We start from the raw sequence: 23,502 nt of genomic DNA, 5'->3' as shown, positions 1-23,502 counted from the left end.
AACGATAGATGGCTGGTGTCAATGGCGACGTAAAACTTGAAAGCATCGATTAACTGGATTTAGGAGGATGGAGGAATGTGAAGGATGCTGAAGGCCTCAGCTAATACACTTGGTCGGCGCCCGGGGGAGTGTCTACGCTCGTTTTGCTGAATGCTGATGACTGTCATGAAGCGAATCCATCTGCGGAACAGTGTTGAAGCGCATCCTCGGAGATTTGCTACGTGGAATATGTAGGCTATGTTAGTGCTATTTATCTTATTGAAATTGGGTGACACTTTACATAACGAACAAGGTCATTATTTGGTTAGGCCATTAGAAATTCTAGATATACTATAAATCATCCGGCTCGGCGAGATAGGCAAATCGCCCACACGCAAGGTAAGATCTTTTAGCCTATAGGCATTTTTCACAGCGGTATAGTCTCATATTTGTATTGCACTATACAGTAAATAGCCTTCGACACCGTTAACTAAAGTGCAGGCCAACAATAACCTAATAGGATAAGCAATTTGCATTATCGTGATGGCACGGGCCATTATCCTATAGACATTATGTTTAAGCTGTTTATTATACCACTCACATGGTTGTTTGATAATACTATAATCTCCGTTTTATAGCCGAAACAAATCACGATATCTCTACCCTCGAAAGCAAAATTAAATCCTATATTTTTTTTAGCGTAGATCGCTGTTGAACACGCGCCTGAGCGTAGCCTACAGTAGACCACAGTAATATGGGTTAGTAGAGCAAACCCGCCTACTAACATGTTCAACGTTCATCCAAAGCGTTTACAAAACATCGGATGTTAGAGCTAAAATATAAGTATTGAACATTTCAGTGGGTCCATAGTCAGTCTGATGAAAACATCGTCTGCAATTTATGTAAGAAGAGTCAGATTGAGGTGACTGTAACGGAGCCGTTAAGGGATGAGGTTTATTGATTGATTTTAACGTCTCAAATCACAGGTTAGCCCAACCCTGAATCGGAATTCAAGCATTTCGAAATTTTCTGAATATGCACCATTGAGTCAGCGTTGGAAAAGAAGGCAAAGAACTCAACATGGCAAAGTGTCAGGCCCATTGCCTAAACTTAATTCCCTGTCTTGCATTCATACTTTATTTTATTTTAATCTAGGCCTACGTTATTAAACTTTATGATAACAATGTATACCTATACCAGCATGTGGGAGATCTTTCCAGATCCATCCCTGAAATGATCCCTGAAAATAATCATTTTGAGTTATTGTCTTTGCAACACAAAATCTTCACTGCACGTGTATAGGCACTGATTCATACTGCACAATGCATTAGCCATTAATGATACATTCCACCACTCATGTGGTGGCAATCCATAAAAGTATAACTTTTTACTCAAGTTGGAGTTGGTCCCTTGTTCATAATGTCAATGATATAGCCTGGCCTGATTGTACTCTAGCAAGTGGATCTTGGTTTGTTCTTCCTCAAATCTACCACAATCGCCTTCTACAGAGTAGTTCTTCTCCCTATTGACTGTTGCCCCGAGGACTGCCACTTCTTCTTGTTACAGCAACTTCAGACCTGTGTCATGGTGATCAGTGCATGCCAGGAATACGGTCCTCCTTGCTTTTACAATGTTTGCTCAAATGACCGCCATCTGTCTGAGGAATCATTCAGTGGTCACCATAGAAGCACAATTGCATTACTGTCTTGCAATCGAATCCAGCAGACTCGATGGCTCAATCAGGTACAGTTTGGAGGCTGAGGGATGGATGAAGGGATGAGAAAAGGATGGGGGGAGGATGAAGGAGGGGCATGTTGCCCTGTCTGAGGCAAATATCAGTGCGACTGGGTCAATGATCTGTTTCTACTGCACACTGAAGGGGGAATTCACCACATATGTTGTTCTATTACAGAGAGATTTTGCCCAGAGTTGAAGTGGGGGTCAGATGGCTGAGCGGTTAGGGAGTCAAGCTATTAATCAGAAGGTTGCCGGTTCAATTCCCGGGCAGCCAAATGACAATGTGTCCTTGGGCAAGGCACTTCACCCTACTTGCCTCGGGGGGAGAATATCCCTGTACTTATTGTAAGTCGATCTGGATTAGAGCATCTGCTAAATGACTAAATGTAATGTAAATGTAAGAGGGGGTTTCCAGCACAACAGTAACGAAGAGTATGTTGTAACCGACTTTAAAACCAGCACACTTGGGAGATCACTGTAGACTGTGTTGACATCTTTGTGTTCCGCAAATTACATAAACGAAACAGCTAGGCCACATCCTCCGTCCTTCATTCAGAATTCATATTGTACGTGCAAACACAGGGGGTGTTTGCTGTACATGGGGTTCCAATAAGGGAAGGTTGAGCTGCACCACCCATGGAAGGAGAAGAGGCTATACTTTTATCCAAAGTGATTTACAATAGACTATGTACACTCCATCTTAAACAAGGGTGTGTTTCTAGGTGTGTTTGAGGCTAGCAGTCAGGACAAAATGAGGGAGGCATTCAATGTTGTAATCCCCCCCCAAAAAAGTTTGTAGATGTCTCCTTGAAGTAAATGTCGCTTTAGAAGGCTTTACATTTTTAGCACCACCCAAATTTACGAGATTGTGATCTGTGCAGGCCTGTTACGCTAAGGTAAATGGCGCTAACATGTACTGTTTGTAGAGGGAGCTTGCTAATGTGTGCTTTAGTGAGCGGGCTCGGGCGAGACAAAGGGCATCTCCACTCATTGAAGCTATAAAAATGTCAGATACTGACTGTGTAATTACAATTGCAGTGATAAACGTACAGTATGAGCCCGTGAAAGGTGGTGTTTTTATTTGGACTTTCATGCGTCATTGGCGTACACGAGAACCAAAGTTGCGCTAAGCTACATTAGGAAACCAGGGATGATACTGTGTACGTCACGTGTGCCCTTGTGTACTTGTTTGTGTGTGTGTGTGTGTGTGTGTCTGCGTGTGTGGGAGAGAGAGAGCTTGTTTAAGTAATGTGTTGAGTTTACTGTGGCAGTATTCATTCTGGGGAGTGGATGGATACGGCCTGCCTAGCACTCAGTACAGCAGGGACAGCCACTGGAGGAGAACATTGTTTCCTTGTAATCATAACGATAAAGTGCGTGGGACTGGAATTGCCTGTGGTCCATGTAGGGGATGTGGGATGGTGCATGCGTCTGTTCTTGTCTTACAAAATTACTCACTGTTATTGAAACAGTTGTGAGTAGCTTAAGGCCACTGCTTTTCTAGTCAGAGTTGTATTTTTGAAAGACAAATTGTCCAGGCCGGTTCCATAGCTTGCATACATGTCTCTACACCCCTCCTTTGATGTACAGGGTAGGCCAGTTCAATATACTGTAGGGCTACAACAAGCTCAGCTTGAAGTCTGAGATCAGACTTATAGATTTTAGAGAAATGTTCAAGAACAGAGGATCCCAGTGTTGTCACTTGGTCAATGAGAAGTGTTAGACAAGCTTGTTCCTTTGAACAAACGCTGTATGAAAAAAAATTGTGCTCCTATGATACTGGCCGTCGAGTCATGGTAACCGAGAGCGAGAAGTGTAAATAAGATGGGTTGATTTCATCAACTTGCCCTCATGACTCGTCAGAGAGATTTGAACTGTTGACAAAGTATATTTTATGGTCCTACTCTCATTCTCATGAATGGAGCCACTGATTATGAAAGCAATGGTCAAAGAATAAAGTCTCAAACTTGAATGAGCATGAGAAGCAGCTGATGAAGTTTGTCGCCACATAGACATGGGAGTTGTAGAGATGTAATTGTAATGATCATGTTTGTCGGAGCCTAGTCCCGCCTAGGCTGTGGCCTAGAAGTGTCAATTTCGGTGCCCTCAAACTGGAGGGTGGAGATCACTGGAGTCAGCCGCTTGAGTTTTTACTCATTCACCCACACTCAGTATCAGAGTCAGTCCGAGATATACGGACATGCAGTCAGTAGTTTGCTCCAACTTAAACCAATCTGTAGTTATTCAATATATACATTTATTACAAATATACATTGATTAAGTGGGACTTTTTCACGTAGGCCTAATCCAAATATGTTGACTCGTGTTTGAGTGTACAACATTAAACCACCATTCATCAAGCTTCAGTAGATGTTCAAGATCTCAGAGGATCTACAGGACCTTGGTGCCTGCCTGAGTCATAAATGACCCATGAGGGTACGTAATGAAAGCATAGCTGAGCACGTGACCTTCATAAACTTCAGATTCTCTGAACTCATAGAAACTGGATTGAGTCATAAGCCATCATCATGCATTCCACAGGACAAAACATTAGTATTCCTTCTCTGTATTATTGTTAATATTGATTTGAATGGAGTTATGTCATACTTGTTCGTTTCTATTATAGTCTCAGTTGACTAAACCTTAAACCGAATTTTAACAGCGGATCTGAATCTTGCAGACAATTCTATGCTGTAACATACACCAATTTACTGCAAAGTGAACAGCAAAGTAAAACAATTCCAAAGTTGTCCAATATTAGTTTGTATTTTTTAACAAGACTTCTGCATTAGATCCAATATGGGAATGTAATGGAATGTGTGAAACATGAATTATGGATTGAGTCAAGAAGTGCTCTGAGATGACTCATGTGCAATTTTAATGACTGGAACATGTCCACCCTTGCAGTCAATGGACGGATAGGAGATGGATGTGCCAGCAGCAAGCACCTCTCTTTAGCCAAGACTCTTCATTGAGCTCCAGTCTGTCTTTGATCTTCTGGGCCCCAGGGCTGAGAAGTTGTTATGGTCTTGACAGGCCTGTGCTCCTCTCAATACACTTGTAGCCCTTTTAATGTTGTAAGGTACATTATAACACAGTTAGTGTTAGCGTTCTATTATGTATATCGATCTAATTTTAATTGTTTTTCATCAGTGGAAGTATGCTGTACGCCTTGGCTTGCATGAGAGTTTTATTTAAATACAAACAACAATTATTGCATATTCACTTAGCTTTATCCAACTGCCTTCCAAGAATGGACTTAGCTTCCCTGTTGCTCGTATGAGCTAACTGCTTGAGTGCCCACTGACAGCCAAGCATCGTGCCAGGGCTACACATTGGCAGTGCTTCATCACCTAAACTACTTTAAGCATCCGGAAAGTAATACTAAGTATAATAGAGTTTGATTAACTAAAAAAATGTATGCCCGACGCAACCCGTTTTGGAATATCACTTTCCCTGCAACTCTAAAGAATAAAAACAATTGCTGCCAGTAAAAGAAAGTGCATGATTCATGCATGATTGGCAGATATACTGAAGCGATTAACAGTAAGAGGGCATGGCTTGCTGAGTGAACACTAGGATGTGACAGCCTTGCTTCTTTGCTGGGTCTGCTGTGCGCTGGACTAAAAAAGCAGAGTAGTACATTCCTCATGTTAGTCTGCAACATTTGTACTTCTTTCTGACACTGTATTCCCATTTTAATGTGCAGTATCATCTTTTTGTTACTTTACAGGCTACTCTTAGTTATTTGATAAAGTATGGGAACAATGGGGACTTCTCATGAAAGTGTACTTCATACTGATGTTGTGTGGGCATTATGCACATAAACGATTGTGCAAGGATTGGCTTTTACATTATGTTTACAGTCAGTCGACAGAGCCTGTAAACAGTTCTATTAAATTCACATAAAACCCTTTGAGAACAATACCGGTAGGTCATCTCTGCTTCTGATTGTACAATCAAATCAAGTAAGCTAATGAATAATTGTAATGGAGTCACACTTCCTCATCATAGCCCTGACTGAGTAATTCATCTACACCAGGAATATTATCTCTTCTCTTTGCTTTTCCTCTCTTCTCTGCGCTTTACTTCTCTTCGCTTTGCTTGTCGTCTCTTGTCTGTTCTTCTTTTCTGTCTTCTCTCCTCTCCTTTGTCCTAGTGACAACCAGGCATCAACAGTATAGCTTTGTCCGCTACACCTGTGGGTGGAGGCAGTGGGGAGATATGGGAGTGAGTGGGCACTAAGTGGCATATTTTCTCTCACATAGCTGACTAGAGCCATAGAATAACGTCACAGTACTGCCTTTGTATCAGACCGTGGCGCTCAGAGTCCTAAATGTAGCACTGAGCAGCACACTGAGCGTTATGGACAGACTATGGAGGGGGCACCTTCTAAAATAAGGTGGGTGTCCATTGGAAAATAAATATAGTTTTGTAATCATGATAGCCTGGCGTGATTTGAATTATTGTTCTGTATCTTTATTTTGAAAGGGGCCCTAACTGATTTTGGACGCCTCATGATTTGGAAACGTTGTACGTGGGTGGGATTTGTTTTGCATGCTTGGAGATTAGGGGTTGTTAATTCTTTTCAGGAATTGCTTTGCCACACTGCGTTGGTTTGAACAAAGATGGTTCTCACAGTGTAGAGGAGACAAAGCAAAGCATATCAACTCTCTCTCACACAAACTGTACATGTGCACACACACACACACACACACACCCTTCCCGCTTACTCTTTCACCTCCACAATGTAATATTGTGAAAACTCTGCCGTGTTGCTCGGACATGCTCCTGCCACGCCACACATGAAACACAACGCATTCTACCGCTGTTCTTTCACATCCACAACAAACGCAAAAACTTCCGATTTACAGCCTCGCAAGTGTCAAAGTCATGGCTTATGTTACTGAAGTAATACGTTGATGTTGAAGTCTGTATCTAAGCTGGTTTTTCTTTCTCTCTCCTCCCTGTAGGTCGTCTAGTATGTGTCCATGCAGACGGCCGCACAGAATCACGCCGTGTGTCATGTCCTGAGTCTAAAGCGGGCAGACATTACAGCCACGCCTCCACTACTCAACCACAGTGTGTCCTGGTGGGAAGAGGATGTGAGTGTGGTCTTGAGTTCAAGCTACAGAGCCCAGCAGATCCAGTTAGAGAGCCAACCAGAGCTTCACCACTGCTATGGACTAGCAGGGACAGCAGATAGTACAGATAGTACACACAGACTGTTGCTGCCTCTGCTTGGAACGTTGAACACTGTGAGTACACCTCAGAATTTACCCAGGTCACAGCCAAGTCTTATCAATCCAGGAAACCCATTCAAATTAATTTAGTTAAGATAGATAGATAAATAGATAGATAGAACTTGAATTGCTCCTTGAAGGAGGTGTGGGTTGAAGTTATGGAGGGGTTCACGGGAGGGATGTAGTGGGGGGGGGGGGGGAGTAGGAGGGGGAGTACGACACACTGCATTCTCAGTGTCTCTCCATTAAAATAATTATATTTCAACCGGTTCTCCAACTTGACTTTACTGACCTCAAGCCCCAGACACAGTAATTTGTGTGAAATACATGACTAAAACCCGATTATGGAGATTTGGAAAATAAATTGAAGTTGCGTACTGTAAGCCTGCTTCAGTAGTTTGTAGTGACTGAGTGTGCTGTAGATGAGAGTATTTTCATGCAAGCTGAAAATAAAGCCTATGCCAAAAACGGAGGCCTTTGCCTTTGCCCTCACAGTAATATGACTGTTCATGGCAACCAGCCTACTCCCCTATGGTAACTGTGGCAGGGGACAGTATTGCTGTATGATTGCTTGGCACTTTACTGAATTGTCTGAGGCTACCTAGCATGACCTGCTAGCTTGTGTGAACTGCATATAGACGCATCATCCTTCATTCTGATGCTTTCAGACAGAATGTTTGTCCCAGGAAGACAGTTTCCCATTCTTGCAATATCCAGCCCAGACATTGGTTTTCTCCACCCTCCTCTCACCTCTGCTCTCCTCCTTTGCTTTCATCCCATATCCTCTCATCTCTTTTTTCTTCTTGTCTGTCTGTTTGCTAGCTGGCTTCCCGACGTGGATTTGTTCTACAGCTGCAGTGTGTTTTTCAGCTGCAGTGAATGTTGAGTGTTCAGGGACTGTTTCTCCACCTCGGTGTCTGTCTCTTTCTTTCTTTCTTTCTTTCTTTCTTTCTCTCTCTCTCTCTCTCTCTCTCTCTCTCTCTCTCTCTCTCTCTCGATCTCTCACTTCCTTTCTCTCTCATTATCTGTCTCCTTCTCCCTGTCTTACATAACATCAAATACATATATATATATATATATATATATATATATATATATATATATATATATATATATATATATATATATATATATATATATATATATATATTTGCTCACAATGTACTATCCATCTCACAACCTTTAAAGAGGAACTCTTCCTTTAATCTTTTTTGATTCGGGAAAAAAAACATAAACAAACGGAACCTTGAATAGATGAATGTGACAAGAGCTTTTTGCTTTCGCCCTCCTCTTTCTGGACATCAGACAAAAGATACCCTTGTTTTTGTTATGCAGGAAAATCATTGACGTTGGTGAGAGAACCTATCCATCTTTGGGGAATCTTGTGTGTGATCTGTACCATTACTCCCACCTATGGGTCATCTATAGTGATAACACACATAACAAACACATAATACATAACACATAACATAACAGCATTCTACAAATCTCCATTTACATTTGATTGACAGAAGCACCCTGGAGATAATTCACACATCATAGACGTCCACACACATCATAAACTTCCATCGCTGTGAGTTCTTCACAAGGTGCCAGGTCAAGTCCTGAAGACTAAGGCTCTTTGAAAGTCTTGCCTCCATGCTGCACCTTACTGTCCATCCTGCGTGAAAGCTTTGATGCTACAGTATTGCCAGCTCAGGGGTGATCCTGTACTGAAGGATCCTTTGATCCTCAGGAACCTGCGGAATCAACAAATCAGCCATCAGCTGAAAGATACAGTCCATGTCATATGTGATGAAAATGTGTGTGTGTGCACCTGGATGTATGTGTGTGTTGACCTGTATGTGTGTGTGTTTGTCATTGTGTTTGAGGATGTATATTTGATTGTTTGTGTTTATGAGTGTGTGTATGTGTGTGTGTGTCTGTGTGTGCGTGTGGCCATTTCTGTATCAATCTGTGGACATTCACATGTTGCTATCCATCTGTGCATTACTGTGGATTTTAGAGAGATTGTTGGTCTATCTGGAAGACCGTAGGATTTTCCATTTTATGATTGGGATTAATCATCCTCCAACCGTCACTCACTGTAATTCAAGGTCACATTGGATTTATCTCCCTCTACCTGAATGAGGTCCTTTTACAATTTATGGTTAATATATCTGCGTTCAGCATTGAACTTTTTTTGTGTACATACACACATGAATGTATATGACGTACATTACGTTAAACACAGTGCACAGTCCAGTGTCTGTCCAAATATGTTTTGATTTAGAACTTTTCAAAATGGTGTCATTGAAACAGTGAAATATGAATGAATGTCCTTGCAGGAGAAAAAGGAGATAGCACAGGAAAAACCTCTCAAATCTTAGAGCTTGTCTACTCCTCCGGTTGGAAATGGAAGATTCAGTTCCGTCCGCTTGAATTATAGAGATAGCTTGGCCTACATTAAAAGGTTACAACTCTGCTGAAAGGAAAAATATATATGTTTTCTCTGACCAGCAGGGCTATATTTAATGGCACTTTGCTCAGGGTCTTCTCTGTTCTCTACTGTTGTCGTGAGAGGAAGTTGAGGTGAGACCTGAGTGGGGAAGTGCTGTTTCTCTCCAGTGAAGAGCTGTTTCTGTTCAGGAGCCTCACTAAGACTCCTCCACTGGTTTAGTTTCTCTTCAAATTCCCCCAAAAGCTCCCCCACATCCAGGCACTTTTCAAGGTGTTTGTTTTTCTCGGTTGGAGATGCCTTCCGCTGGGGCTGGAGGAAGACAGAGAGATGACCTTAGCATACCTAAGGTCATCAGAGTATCTATACAGATGACAACATTGGTTGACTGTCTTCATGGCCCGGTCTGTGCTGTACCAACACCAAACCAACACCCATTGATCGTCAATGAATAGCCCAGCTCTTGCATGAAACATTCAGAGCATTACCTGCTACAGTCACTCCTGTTGCTGCATTCTGGATGGATAACAAGGGCAGGGCGTTGCTCAGTGTCTGCTGTGGCGTGCTTATGGCCGGTGATGCAGCACAACTGCGCTCCCTCATAAGCATTTATCTGCATAGCGTGTGTCGCGGGCGAGGCTGGAGTAATGACATTGTTTGCATGCTAGCTGTGTTTGCAGAGAGACACTGAATCAGACTGCTCTCCTCTGCAAAAACGTAGAAATGTTTCAACACCCTCGCGGTTGCACATCCATGAAGTTCTTCTTACTGCTGAGTGTCTTGAGTCCTGTCGAGACTATTTCACTGTTTCTGAGAATTGAATCAACATTTATGCCAACTGGCTTAAGGTGGTGATTGCCATATTTGGACCTCTGCAATGACTTCCAGACCTATATCAAGATTAAATTGAGGGCTGTGTATGTATACGTGTGTACACATATGCGTGTGTGTGTGTGTTTGTCGGTGTGTGATAGAATGTGATTTTCCCAGTGGGGTTTTGAGGAGAACAGGTGTTGGCTCTGTCAGCTTGTTAACGCCAGCGAGAGATCATGCCTCCACTGCTCCATATGGCCCATAAGCTGGACATGCCCTGTGGCTGGGTATGTGTGCATTTTTTTTGTGTGTGAGTGTGCGTTTGTTTATGTACATGGGTGTGTGTGTGTACAGCATTTGAGCCTGTAGACGTGCACTGGCTTGCTTTACTCGATATCATTCTCCTCAACAGAGGCAGCCGTTTGTTACACACCCTCGTTTCCTACAGAGAAACAGCTCTGCATACAGGCCACAGGGATCTTGGTTGTCTCCAAAGAAGTCACAAAGTAGGCCTAGACCTTTCAAAATGACCCACTTTTGCTGAAGCTAAATTGACACCGTGAATGATTATTTTCATCAAAAGCATCCGGCTCTGCGAGGTTGATGGGATGTAAATGAGGCCACTCGAGTCTGTCTCACTTCTTGTGTTTCGCTGCACTGAGGTCGTTTAAGCCAATTAGCCTGGGCGGATTTTTGGTGAACCCTCTTATTTGCAGGAGGGAGGGGGGGTTGATTAGGACAGACGAATATTTCCTTCATGTCATTAGGACATCGTACTAATACTAGTATAAATCTACAGTAACAGTTGGCTACTAATTTGTGTTATTCTGTTCGGTTTTAGTGCCAGCAGTCAAAACATACTGCATGCTGAGGTTAAGAGGGATCTCAGAGAAACAGAAGTAGTTCATCATACGTCACGTCTTCAGCTTAGATACAGGATCTGAAGGGAGGCCCAGTTTTTTGTGCTTGGTCATTCTTCCTTCGTACATTGTGACTCAGTGGGTAGCCCCTAGGCATAGCAGGGACACATGAATCTGCATTGTGATGAAGGCATGTAAACCTAGCAATGGAAATATAGGCTACAACATGTGAGTTGTGTTGAGCATGCTGTAAAAAGAAGTCAAGGACAGAGAGAGAGAGGGAAAAGATGAAGGGGAGGACAGAAAAGAGTGGGTGTGCTAGGCTGCTATTAAATGCTACCAGCCATCTGTTCAGGGGCTAAGTGTTTAGCCAAGAAACGCCTCTTTATCTTAAGTTCCTTTAAGCTCAACATCACATCGTCTCATGCCACTCGTCTTCTAACGTCTTACAATGTGTCACTTTAAAAATCTTTGCAATGTCAGTCAGCCCTCATTTCTGACACATAACTTTGCCTGTTATTTCCTCTCAATCTTCTCCGTGGTGTGTAAGAGAGAAATGTTGTCGGGAGATCTTGTATTGCAACAACCTTGCAACGTGAGACCCTGCTTCTAGATTATGTTTATCTGTCCTGCAGTGCCGAGGCTCCCACTGCTGTCAGCATGGGTCTGGTTTCTGCCACCTATGAGATAATGCTTCCTGTTTGGTTCGGATATGGTTATTCTGGGGGATATTAGGTCATCAGTGATGGACGGGGCTGCTCAGTGTAGTGGACATGGCAGGGGAGGACAGGAAACGGTTTTAGCATTAGAAGCGACACTGTCAGATGCTGTTGACATCATACTCTCATTTCCAGAGAGGCCACAAGACATCTGTGGACCAGGGCTAAGGCAGCATCTGCTTGTCTATAGGCGCCCTCTAGTGGGCATACATATAAATTACAGACGAAAAGTTCTGAAGCCATTTCTAAGACCTTTCACAGTCAACATGATAGCTCTAGAGGAGGGGGTGTTTTTAAATCCACTATTGGAATTCACACAGGCTGTAACCCTAGTGCGTAGTCCGTCTTGACAAGAAACACACCACACACACCCCAGGAATTAATATTTTCACTTTGAATCACAGTGTATCACTGATCACCATCAAGAGGAGCCATTAAGAAATATGTATTTTTTAAAGACACGATATAGCCTTTAATAGTTGGTTGATATTTTGTACTGTAAGTGTGTTCTCACATACATTCTTGTGGGGTTTTTATCCACAGTGACAATGGTGTTGTTTCTGGCCGCAGCCACAATACCCTTTAACAACTCCTCATATGGGAATCAGACCAGAGGTGAGTACCTGTGGCAACAACAAAAAATACGGAATCTTCCTTTTTCAAAGTCTCGGCAGACTGACATTTCATTCGCCTCCTTTTTGCCTCAGAAAATCCCTCCCCCGAGGGCACCCACGTGCTTCCGTCAACACTGGTCATATCTCTCCTCCTCCTCATCATCGTCCTCCTCGCCGTCTACCTCCTAAGGTAGGTAGAGATAACCTCCAAGCTGCGTGTCTGCCGTCCCTCTCAACTCTGTTTGCCCTCACTCCACTCGGGCCAAATTCGAGAAGCTGACCAATCGCCATGTGTTCCTTCTTGAGTGTGTGTAGGGGGCCCCTACTTGTGTGCAGACGTGTGTGTGTGTGTGTGGTGGTGGGGTGGGGGGGTATCCAACCAACAGCTGCAGTTTCGCACAGAAAACAAAGGCTGAAAAGAATGTGATTACACCCCTCCCATAGGCTCATTTGATCGGGCTCTCTATTCAGTCAGTGGGCACTTCTCTTACAGCTAAGGAAACTCTGCTCCTCATGAGTGATAACTGCTTTGTCTCTTTCAGATGGTAGGTCACCATATCTTTAACTTGAGCTAAAAGCCTTGGGGGGGGGTTATGCATCGACACAAACAGATTCTTATTTCCTGTTCTGTTTCTCCCTCGCTCTGTCTCTGGTCAGGTTCAGGAGCCACAGGAAGGCTCTCGTCACCTCAGTCGATAAGAAGATCCCCAATGGCTTCCTGGAAGAGCAAGGTATGTTTGAGGGAACCTGGAGTATGGACATTGGCAGTACAGACACTCCCTAATAATGCTTCCTCCCCTCACCGGGAGATGAGACACCCTGTTCTGATCGTCCCTGTCCTGTGGCTCTACCCCCCACCACCATCACCACCCTCCAGGGGAACAGACGGTGGTTCTCCTCCCCAGATCTCCTTCTCCCTCCAAGAGGTACTTCCCCATCCCTCTGGACTCTCTGGAGGACGAGTACCGGATCCGCTCGGCCGACGACTGCAAGCTCTTCAGAGAGGAGTTCAACGTAGGTTTACCTCTCTCCCACCCAACGTTTCGGGAATAGACGTGTGCTTGAAGCGCCGTGACGAGGACTAGCAGTGAGCTAATCAGTTCACCGTTTTAGACACGCTGTAAAATATGCATGGATGTGGACCTGGTCACTAGAAAATGTATCTGATTAATATACATGGTTGAATATGCCTGAAAGTCCTCTTGATGTTGCTTCCTGTGTGTGTGTGTGTGTGTGTGTGTGCGTGTGTTTGTGTGTCTGTGCGCGCGTGTGTGTGTGTGTAGTCCTTGCCTTGTTGCTTCCACCACGGTTCCTTTGAGGAGGCGAGCAAGGAGACCAACAGGGAGAAGAATCGCTACCCCAACATCCTACCATGTAAGTGATGGAGCCTCCAGATCTATGTGTCCTGTAGCTACAGTAGCACCTGTAGCTACGGTAGCAGGCTCAAGCTTGAATTACCACTTGAATTACCACAAACAGAGTTACAGTAAAGTGAGCCTAGAACTTGTTCCATCTTCTTCATCTCTCCCCCACAGACGACCACTCCCGAGTGGTGCTAGCTCAGATCGATGGACATTTGGGCTCAGACTACATCAACGCCTCATACATTGATGTGAGTTGTTGTTTAATACTCCGAGCTACGTGCTGAAGCTGTGTTTAGGCATCGCTCTTCTTCAGCATATCATTTCACCTATGGCTGAAATCATTCTTAACGACGTGGGAATTCGACACAACGAAGTTGAATATTTTCTAGGTTAAAATCTTCTCTCTTCTACAGGGCTTTAAAGAGAGGAATAAATTCATCGCAGCTCAAGGTAAAGGCTTCTCATTTCATAGCTGAAAGGGTTCTTTTAAACGAAACCTCAGTGAGAACAACATGCACATGTTTGTAATATGCTTCTTTTTCCTAAGGTCCAAAACTTGACACAGTGGCTGACTTCTGGAGGATGGTTTGGGAGCAGAAGACTGCTACCATTGTAATGCTGACTAATCTAAAAGAAAGGAAGGAGGTGGGGTTCCGCTTTTGATTGTTTTGCTTTTTAAAGGATTTTCCTGTGATTTCTGAGCTATATCCTTTGCTTAGAGGGCTTGTCTCTGAAACCTTGGATGTTCTGAAGTGCTTGGAGTGTCAGGGGTCGGTTTGCCCCTTCACAACCCCAAGTCATGAGCATAATTACTTTGACCCTTTCTCGGCTAGAAATCCATGCAATGTGTCATCTCAGCCAAATTACCAAGCGTTATAGGCATCCCGTCGTATTGAACCTCAGAGAGATGATCAATGATGAGCAAAACACTGGGTTTAACAGTCAGAGTCGAGATAGAAGTGGATCAATAACTAAATAATTGGCGATGAGGCCCTTTGATAAAGCACTATAATTAGTCTGAGGCCCCCATTAATGAGTTCACACTTCACAGTGTAGAATCGTTGACAGAGTTAGACCAATTCTTGTAGAAACTTGTGTTCCCCATGTGTAATAACCTCAATCCCCTGCCACTGTTGTCCTTTGCTTCTCTGCAGGAGAAGTGTCACCAGTACTGGCCTGAACACGGCTGCTGGATGTACGGCAACATGAGAGTAGCAATGGAAGACTTTACTGTCCTGGTGGACTATACCATCCGAAAGTTCTGTATACAATATGTACGTATGTGTGTGTGTTATGTGCGTAACCATGTGTGTTTGTGTGTTGTGTGCGTAACCACGTGTGTATGTGTTATGTGCGTAACCGTGTGTGTGTGTCATGTGCGTAACTATGTGTGTAACCATGTGTGTGTGTGTGTGTGTTGAGCAGCAGGGGAGCGACGGGCCCAGACCACCTCGTCTGGTCACCCAGCTCCACTTCACCAGTTGGCCAGACTTTGGGGTGCCCTTCTCCCCCATCGGCATGCTCAAGTTCCTAAAGAAGGTGAAGACGGTCAACCCGTCATACGCTGGACCCGTCTTGGTGCACTGCAGGTAAAAAGACCTGTGGACAGATCTTTGGCGGGAACGTTAAAACACTAAAAAATGATTGAAGTGACTAAATGTAACACATATAGGGGGTGACATGTATGACATTTCGCTTTTTAAAGCCACTGACAATGGTATGCTTTGCCTGGAGTTTGTTGATGTTCATGTGGATGTTTACACGTAGAAGGTTGAATGTGTGAACGTGTGAACTGAGATGCGGTGCTTTGAACCAAGACAGCAGCTCCAGGGAGGTCAGTCAGTCAGTGGGTGTTGTGCTCTGACGTAAAAAACCCACGTTTGAAGGCCAGGGCTCGCTGCAACAACTGCTACGGCAGCTGGGAGACAGAGGGCCTGGGGCCTTCAATGGACCCCATTGAGCTGTCCCCTAAAATCCCCTCCCCACCTCCCCCACACACACATGCACACACACTGACTGCCTGAATGACCCAGATGCCCCCCGTTACTGGGGGGACTTGGATACAAATGTGTGGACAAGACGGATTTAATCCATTGCCGACATCTGACAACAAGCAGCATATGGTGATCAGAGGGATGCACATAATCCTCATCGCAAACAATTCTCGCTCTTTGACCTCTTTTTAAACCTCCCCTTACTTACAGCATATCGTCACACTCTTTACTAGTTGAAAGATAGACCGTACCACGGTCGACATCTGTTGTCATTGTGGTATTTGATACTGGGCCCAAGATGCTGATGTGCGCCCCCTCTCCTGTCTCTGCCTTCAGTGCGGGGGTGGGGCGGACCGGGACATTCATCGTCATCGACGCCATGATCGACATGATGCACATAGAGCAGCGTCTGGACGTGTTCGGCTTCGTCACCAGGATACGAGAACAGCGCTGTCAACTGGTCCAGACAGATGTAGGTTTGTCCTGAGACCGCTCCGTGGTGTGGAAGCTTTCCGTGAGCTGAGAAAAGGCAAAAGAGAGAAAATCCTTTTTTTATTTTTTCTCTCCATCTCTCCTTCTCTTGTCCCCTCACTTTCCCATCTCTCAGATGCAGTACTCCTTCATCTACCAGGCTTTGTTGGAGTACTTCCTGTATGGTGACACAGAGCTGGATGTGTGCTCCCTGGAGGGTCATCTGCACATGCTCCACAACACCAGAGCTCCCCTTGACAGGCTGGGCCTGGAGGAAGAGTTCAGGGTGAGGCCACACGTGCACACACACACCCACCCACACACACACCCGCACGCACACACACACATACTCACGCAGACGTCCAAAAATAGACCGAAACACATGCAGTTCTCATCCTCTTCCTCAAGTGCCTCCTTTGTCTCCCTACTCTCTCCTCTGATCTGTCTTCTCCCATCAAGACTAGGGGTGTTTCCAGATCTTTCCAGAACACCTTGGCTGTGGTGTAGAGCTCTATTGACAATTTCACATGCACTACATACCCTAGCACCTAATTGAAGCACAGTGAGTGACATTCTCCCTGCCACACACTCCTCCCCCCCACCCCACCCCCCCCCACCCCTTAGAAGCTGACCAATGTCCGCATAATGAAGGAGAACATGAGAACAGGGAACCTTCCTGCCAACATGAAGAAGAACCGCGTGCTTCAGATCATTCCATGTAAGGAATACTCTGACACTCTTAACTGTTCCATAATACATCACAACCTTCTGACATCAAAGTTCTGCTGGCATGTATATGGTTCGTGTTCACTGCCGGACACAAATTTCCGTCTTAATAAGTCAGTCGGCACCATATTTGGTTCTAATGACACCACTGAAGTTATCGGCTTTCTGTCAACTCAATTTCAAAGCAGGGAGAAGTTTTTGCGTCTTTTTTCCCTTTTCATATCCATTTTTTCCTCTTCGCTTCAGACGACTTCAACCGGGTCATTCTATCAGTGAAAAGGGGGCAAGAGTTCACTGATTACATCAACGCTTCCTTCATCGACGTAAGTAGAGGTTTCTTCGCTGTCGTCCCCGCACGGCCCCTTGTGCCGCCTTCGCAAACGCCGCATGTTCTCACCCTGTGTCGTTTGTGACCCCCGCGTGTGTGTTTAGGGCTACCGTCAGAAGGACTACTTTATCGCCACCCAGGGCCCCCTGCAGCACACGGTGGAGGACTTCTGGAGGATGGTGTGGGAGTGGAGGTGTCACTCCATTGTCATGCTCACTGAGCTAAAGGAGCGGGAGCAGGTAAAGCAGTCCTGGGAGTCGAGCACCCTCATGGACGGTTGGAGGGTCACACGGTGTCATTGTTCATAAACATATATGAGAGTCGAGCTACTACATCTTTTTTTTCTTCAAAATACAGAACTCTTTTAGTATCTGTGTCGAATGATCTGTTTTTTTATTCCTTAGGACAAATGTTTCCAGTACTGGCCAGCAGAGGGCAGTGTAACATTTGGAGATTACACCCTTGAGCTGACGAGTGACACGCTCTGTGACACTTTTACTCTCAAGGACATGGTGCTCACATACAGACCAGTGAGTCTAAGATAACATAAACACAACAACGAAATGCCAATGTTTCAGCGGCTGCTGATGTAATTCAGTAAGATAGCCCTACACTGTGTATTTTCTGGGAAATCCACAGTTATTGCTGGGGTCCAATCTATTGCATGGTATTGGTCTATGTATTATTCAATAGATTAAGTTAGCAATTTTAGGGGTTTTTCAAACCCATCCTGTGATTTAGAGACATATGTTCCCTGTCCGTGTCCAGGAGAAGCAGTCTCGACACGTCCGTCACTTCCACTTCCACGGCTGGCCGGAGATCGGAATACCGGCGGAGGGGAAGGGAATGATTGACATTGTCGCTGCCGTGCAGAGGCAGCAACAACAGTCTGGAAACCACCCCATCATAGTTCACTGCAGGTAAGGGACATGCGGTGTCCATCCACAGACTGTCTCTTTCAATCACTTTCTGTCTTTTTACTTCCTTCATGTTCTCTCTCTCTCTCTCTCTCTCTCTCTCTCTCTCTCTCTCTCTATCTCTCTCTCTCTCTCTCTCTCTCTCTCTCATTCTCCATTATATCAACAGGATTGTCAACTTTCTTTGTTCTCCAGTTCTAAAACTGAAACATCAGAAAATAATCGAAACAAATCACAACCTCCCAACCCCAATCTGTTTAATTCCAAATATCTTCCTTCTCAAAGACAGTTCAAATTTATTTTGCGTTTTCAGGGTAAGAGTTGTGGACCTTGTGTGCTGTGCCTAAACCATTCATGTGATCCTTTATAAAGACTCAGCTGTGAAAGCTTTGATCGGAATCCAGCTTCAGGTGAAGTGATTCTAATGCAGCTCAGCCCAGTGGGATTGATCCAATCCTCCAATCCACAGACAATTAAAGCTCTCCAAGAGAAATCTCCTTCGACTCCCATCGTTATTAATCTGATGAAATGAGCTAATGACAGGAAACGGTGTCATCACTCCCTCCGATTCCTTCATCACCACTTGTCTAAGATGGGCTTTTTAAAGCTTTCTTACATTCCTTAGGGATAGGGGCTAGACCATGGCTCTGCCTCTCTCTCTCTCTAACGCTCACTCATTCTCCCTCTCTATTTCTCCATCTTTATCATTGTAAATATTGACTCAGTGAATTACCTGACTGATTAGTGTAAGCTTTTGGATTATCACATCTTTAAGTAAGTCTTCGAATTATTACACAAAGGTCACCTTTCTCTCTGCATATTGGGTAATCATATTTTCAATTACTTGGACCTTTCAAGCGAAATTCGGAATAAATGTTCTAAAATATTGATATTTTGCTTTCTAAACACAGAGTTCAATCTATTGTAGGAAACATTTCTCTTATTTGGCAAATACTGTATTTTATTAGCATAAATACTGGGCCTGTGTTGATACTCATAACCTTGTGTAATTGTCTTGATGTTTCAGTTATCTTGTCAAGTTCCTCCAGAATTCATCTCTTCATATGAATGCTTTGCTTCCAGGCCATCAAACTTTGACTATAAATGTTAATAGTTTACTCCTGGTTTTGCTTCACAGTGCCGGCGCGGGTCGAACTGGGACCTTTATTGCTCTGAGTAACATTCTGGAGAGGGTGAAAGCTGAGGGCCTGCTGGACGTGTTCCAGTCAGTGAAGAGTTTACGTATGCAGAGACCTCACATGGTTCAAACAGTGGTAGGTCGGACACATGACAGGAGAGGGGCTCAACAGCACATACATTCTTGTTTGGGGTCATATTAACATTTGTTGTTTTTTTTCACCCAGGAACAATATGACTTCTGTTACAGAGTGGTTCAGGATTTTGTGGACATCTTTTCAGACTACGCCAATTTCAAATGACAATATCTGGCCGCCATATGCTCGTCTGTGTACAGTATTCATCTAATGTATGCAATTTTTTCAGAAACTTGTTTTCTAAACCAAGCTGTTTTTACACTTTGCACTTCCCATACCCACAGTACTTAAATATATTGTAACATATTGTAAGATAATTGTTGGGCTATTTAAAAGAAGGTTAATAGATTTACCATCAGTAGTCATCCTGCTTCAGATTAATTGATATCTTCAATCTACATAATCTTTTAATGTAAAGATGCTTGGCTTAATGGTTCGATTTACAATTGGCAACACAAACGGTTTTCATCTTATTTAAAAAAACATGTATATATGTAGCATTTAGAGTTATTTATGTTAACATTTTAAAGCTATTGAAGGAAAATAGAATAAATGTAACATTTTTATTAACGAGTTGTATTAATTATTGCTCTTGTTTGGAAGATGACCACTAGATTGCCTTTATTTTGTCTGCAGTCTTGCACCAAGGACACACCATATACTGTAAACCTGTACGTCCCTGGAGATTTGTCAGATTTATAAGAGGTCATTGTGAAAATACAATAATAGGAACAACTGTGAGCTATGAGTCACTTTATGTACAGCATATTGTTCCATTCACTCATTCACAAACAACTGAGTAACAGCTGCTGGAGATTATCATTTACAAATGGCGGCCTGTATTTCCATTTAACCTTATTGCTTTAATTGTTTTTCTTATTAGAATCACTCGGTGTATTGGCTATGCGTTTAAAGCAGCTCAGACACAATGGCTTTTGATTTGTACACTATAGTTCATCATGCCACAATTGTTAAGTTAAGACCATTTAATAGAGAATCTTCTAAACATACATTGGACCTGTAATTTTTATGCTTGCATGAATGCTTGTATGTCACAGTGCCATAGTATGTTGATTAGAAAAAACATTTCTGATCAAATGTGAATTGTCACTAAGTGACTTGACCTTTGAATTGGCATACCGTACGTTAAGCCAGCAAGTTGTAGTTGTTTTTGTTTTTTGAGGAAAAAGGGACATGTATACATATGTACTGAATGTTTAAACAGTTTCACATGCTGATTTCATATTCATCCTTGCTACTTGATAATACTTGTGTAGTAAAGTGAGTGAGTCTATTACCATTTAACACATAGATTATTTGATTATTGCTTCTACAGCAGTATCAGATAACAGGCATCCATTAAATGCTGATTGTGGAATGCTCTTTTCATAATCTGTTATACTTAAGATACTTCACTGCGCTTTTCTTCATACCAAAGGTAAACCAACGGATACATGTCCTTTTAGCCAAATAGATGCATTATGATTGTGTTGTCATTCTATGTTTGTGATTTCAGAATCTTAGCTAAACATGCTGAAAGTAAGAAAAAGGGGATTGGGGATTGATATTGTGCGCAAGCATCTTGAACCTGTGCTGTTTCCTGTATAATAGTTTGTATGGAGTCTACTGTTAATTTGCCATTGCTGGCTGCAATAAATCAGTCATAAAAAGTTATTTCAGCTTTAAATGGTTATTTATTCAATATTTCATTATAGAGCTACAAACCATTATACTTCTTTTATAAACAAAAAAATAGGGTACAAAAGTGTGACACCACTATTCAAGATACTTCCATTTTTCATTTGTTTTAAATGTAACACTTTATTTTAGAATTTGAGTGAAAAGTTGAATCTTTGATATATTTACAAAAAGATTATTATAAGTTAGTAGTTGATATGTTAATGACAGTGTGCACTTGAGCTGGTATGGACTCCACAAGTTTGTGCAAAACCTGAAGATCCCAGCCTGATTTGACAATGTTCCAAAGAGCTTCTTTTGATGTCATAGAATGCCTGGTTTTCTCAGTCTTCAATTATTTCCAATATTGACTCAGACTTTTCAATCAATCAATCAACATTTATAGAGCATGCTTAAAAACAACCATGGTGGACCGAAGTGCTGTACAGAAAGAACAATAAAGTATACAACAATGTAGATAAAAGTACAGTGATAAAAATATAAAACAGTTAAAAGCCAAAGAGACTTTTGGACCTTACTGTATATGAAGATGAAGCGTCATTGAATGCATTTGGAATTCCCTACCGGATAAGAATGCAGCCAGTTATTTCGTGTGAGCACTTAGACACATCCATTAGGACTGCTCTGTCGCTTAATATATCACACCTGTGGACAGGAGATTATGCTCCCGACGACACCACAGCCATCCGCAAGACCTATAAATACTGACCCCCGGATTCACCTTTCACAATTTGAACACAACACACACAGAGGTGAGACAGTGAAATCTTATAATCCACACACTACCAAATACATCTGATGGTAAGTACTCCATGTCTGCATCTTTTTCCTTGCAGCTCACATGGATCTTAGCAGCAGAACAGTGGTGAATCTGGTGGTGTTGGCGCTGGTAGCTCAGGTAACTGTGTCCCAGCACTGGTCCTACGGGTGGCTACCAGGGGGGAAGAGGAGTGTTGGAGAGCTGGAAGCTACTATTAGGGTAAGAATTCCCAGACTAACAATCCATCAATCACATATTCAAATCTATCCAATGCACTGTTTAGTAAGACCTTTCCACACTTCATATCATGTTTTATTTGTGTTATATGTAATTGTACTGTACAACTGTAGTACACTATCAAATGGGGGGGTGGGTATGTTGTATTTGGTTTGGTTCTGTCGAGGGTTAATGGGTTTCTGACTTAATACTTTCAGATGATGGGTACAGGCGGTGTAATGTCTGTTCCTGAGGAGACAAGTCTCAATGCACTGGAGAGGCTGAATCCATATGATGTCGTAAGTACTCCTATTCATAATTTATAATCTATGTATATTAATACGTCTATGTGTATCAAAATCTTATGAATGGAATGTTATTGTGTTGTATGAGTATAGTTTCTTTGTTGCGGTTGAAAGTATAGTGGGCAAAATTATCAGGGTTAAATTACCCAGGTATTTACCAAACTGCTCAGACAGTTTAGATGGATATTGAGACAAATATCCCATCAGTTGTGTAAGGTTTTAATTGAAGGTATTATAAAAATAGATCATTTTAAACTGATATGATGAATGTATCCTTGTGTTAAAGCAATTAAGCAAATTGGTAACCTACAATGTTTACAAAATGTCTTTGTTGATCCCTCCCCACCCAGCTTAATGATGAATCAAATCATTTCAAAACAAAGAAGCATCAGCCAAACAAATGAAGAGTTTTGAGTCCAAGAGCCAAACAGAAGCAGCAGAGGTGACAGGATCCAAGAAGAGCCCTCAACATTGTTATCACAATCAGTGGCATACCACTGAATAACAGTGTTATTCCAGCTAACATTAGATTTAATTGATGTTATTTACTTGAAGCATAGCTTCCTGTATAATTGTAATAAAATGTAAGTCTCTGAAGACTGATTAAAAGATGTTGCATTTCCTTCCATTACATCACTCACATCCACAACTCTGATTTCATTTTGTGACCCATCAAATATAATTTTAGGTTGATCTGACGCACCATGAAATTATAATTATTTTAGTTGTTTAATCATGTCATGACCGACACGCTTGGTCAGCTTGTAATACAACAATCCTAGCATGACAACATCTGGTGATGAAGTCAATTAATTAGAAATCAATTGTTTCATTAGATTTAAAACCAATTTGGGGATGAATTTAAACCATGCATCCTCATCCAGAAAATATACAAGATATGTACCCTTTGATTTGAACTCACTCAGCTACAAATAAAAAGCTATTTCACCTGTTGAAATAAAATCCACTCTCTTTCATTTTGGACAAAAAGGACATGAACATTGAGATTCTCTTGGTTATACAGGAGTTATACAGTCACCCAAAAAC

The 23,502-nt window shown here is 42.7% G+C and overlaps 2 protein-coding genes across 4 annotated transcripts; both read left to right on the top strand.

Annotated features, from left to right (window-relative positions):
* The first annotated feature begins 172 nt into the window (after window positions 1-172).
* On the top strand, window positions 173-21,150 carry LOC146268234 (receptor-type tyrosine-protein phosphatase epsilon-like). Of its 2 annotated transcripts, none has more exons than XM_084710057.1 (21): window positions 173-378; window positions 6,690-6,974; window positions 12,332-12,403; window positions 12,496-12,592; window positions 13,060-13,133; window positions 13,280-13,416; window positions 13,686-13,776; window positions 13,938-14,014; window positions 14,180-14,216; window positions 14,314-14,411; window positions 14,921-15,040; window positions 15,192-15,355; window positions 16,097-16,232; window positions 16,368-16,517; window positions 16,856-16,949; window positions 17,204-17,280; window positions 17,390-17,524; window positions 17,690-17,815; window positions 18,054-18,205; window positions 19,341-19,476; window positions 19,567-21,150. In XM_084710057.1, exons 3-21 carry the CDS (start codon window positions 12,337-12,339, stop codon window positions 19,639-19,641), a joined length of 2,043 nt encoding a protein of 680 aa, XP_084566183.1. In that variant the 5' UTR covers window positions 173-378; window positions 6,690-6,974; window positions 12,332-12,336; the 3' UTR covers window positions 19,642-21,150. The 2 variants fall into 2 exon arrangements, with proteins under 2 accessions (XP_084566183.1, XP_084566184.1); XM_084710058.1 differs by lacking the exon at window positions 173-378 and adding an exon at window positions 5,999-6,118.
* An 865-nt stretch (window positions 21,151-22,015) lies between these two features.
* On the top strand, window positions 22,016-22,859 carry gnrh3 (gonadotropin-releasing hormone 3). Of its 2 annotated transcripts, none has more exons than XM_084709066.1 (3): window positions 22,016-22,153; window positions 22,369-22,446; window positions 22,806-22,859. In XM_084709066.1, exons 1-3 carry the CDS (start codon window positions 22,016-22,018, stop codon window positions 22,857-22,859), a joined length of 270 nt encoding a protein of 89 aa, XP_084565192.1. The 2 variants fall into 2 exon arrangements, with proteins under 2 accessions (XP_084565192.1, XP_084565191.1); XM_084709065.1 differs by having other exon boundaries at window positions 22,369-22,449.
* Window positions 22,860-23,502: the final 643 nt, after the last annotated feature.

Source organism: Hypomesus nipponensis, chromosome 11, assembly GCF_054491055.1.
Source record: "Hypomesus nipponensis isolate SF chromosome 11, ASM5449105v1, whole genome shotgun sequence".
Lineage (NCBI taxonomy): Eukaryota > Metazoa > Chordata > Actinopteri > Osmeriformes > Osmeridae > Hypomesus > Hypomesus nipponensis.
Note: the sequence above shows the minus strand (reverse complement) of the source record. Positions and strands in the feature narration are given on the sequence as shown.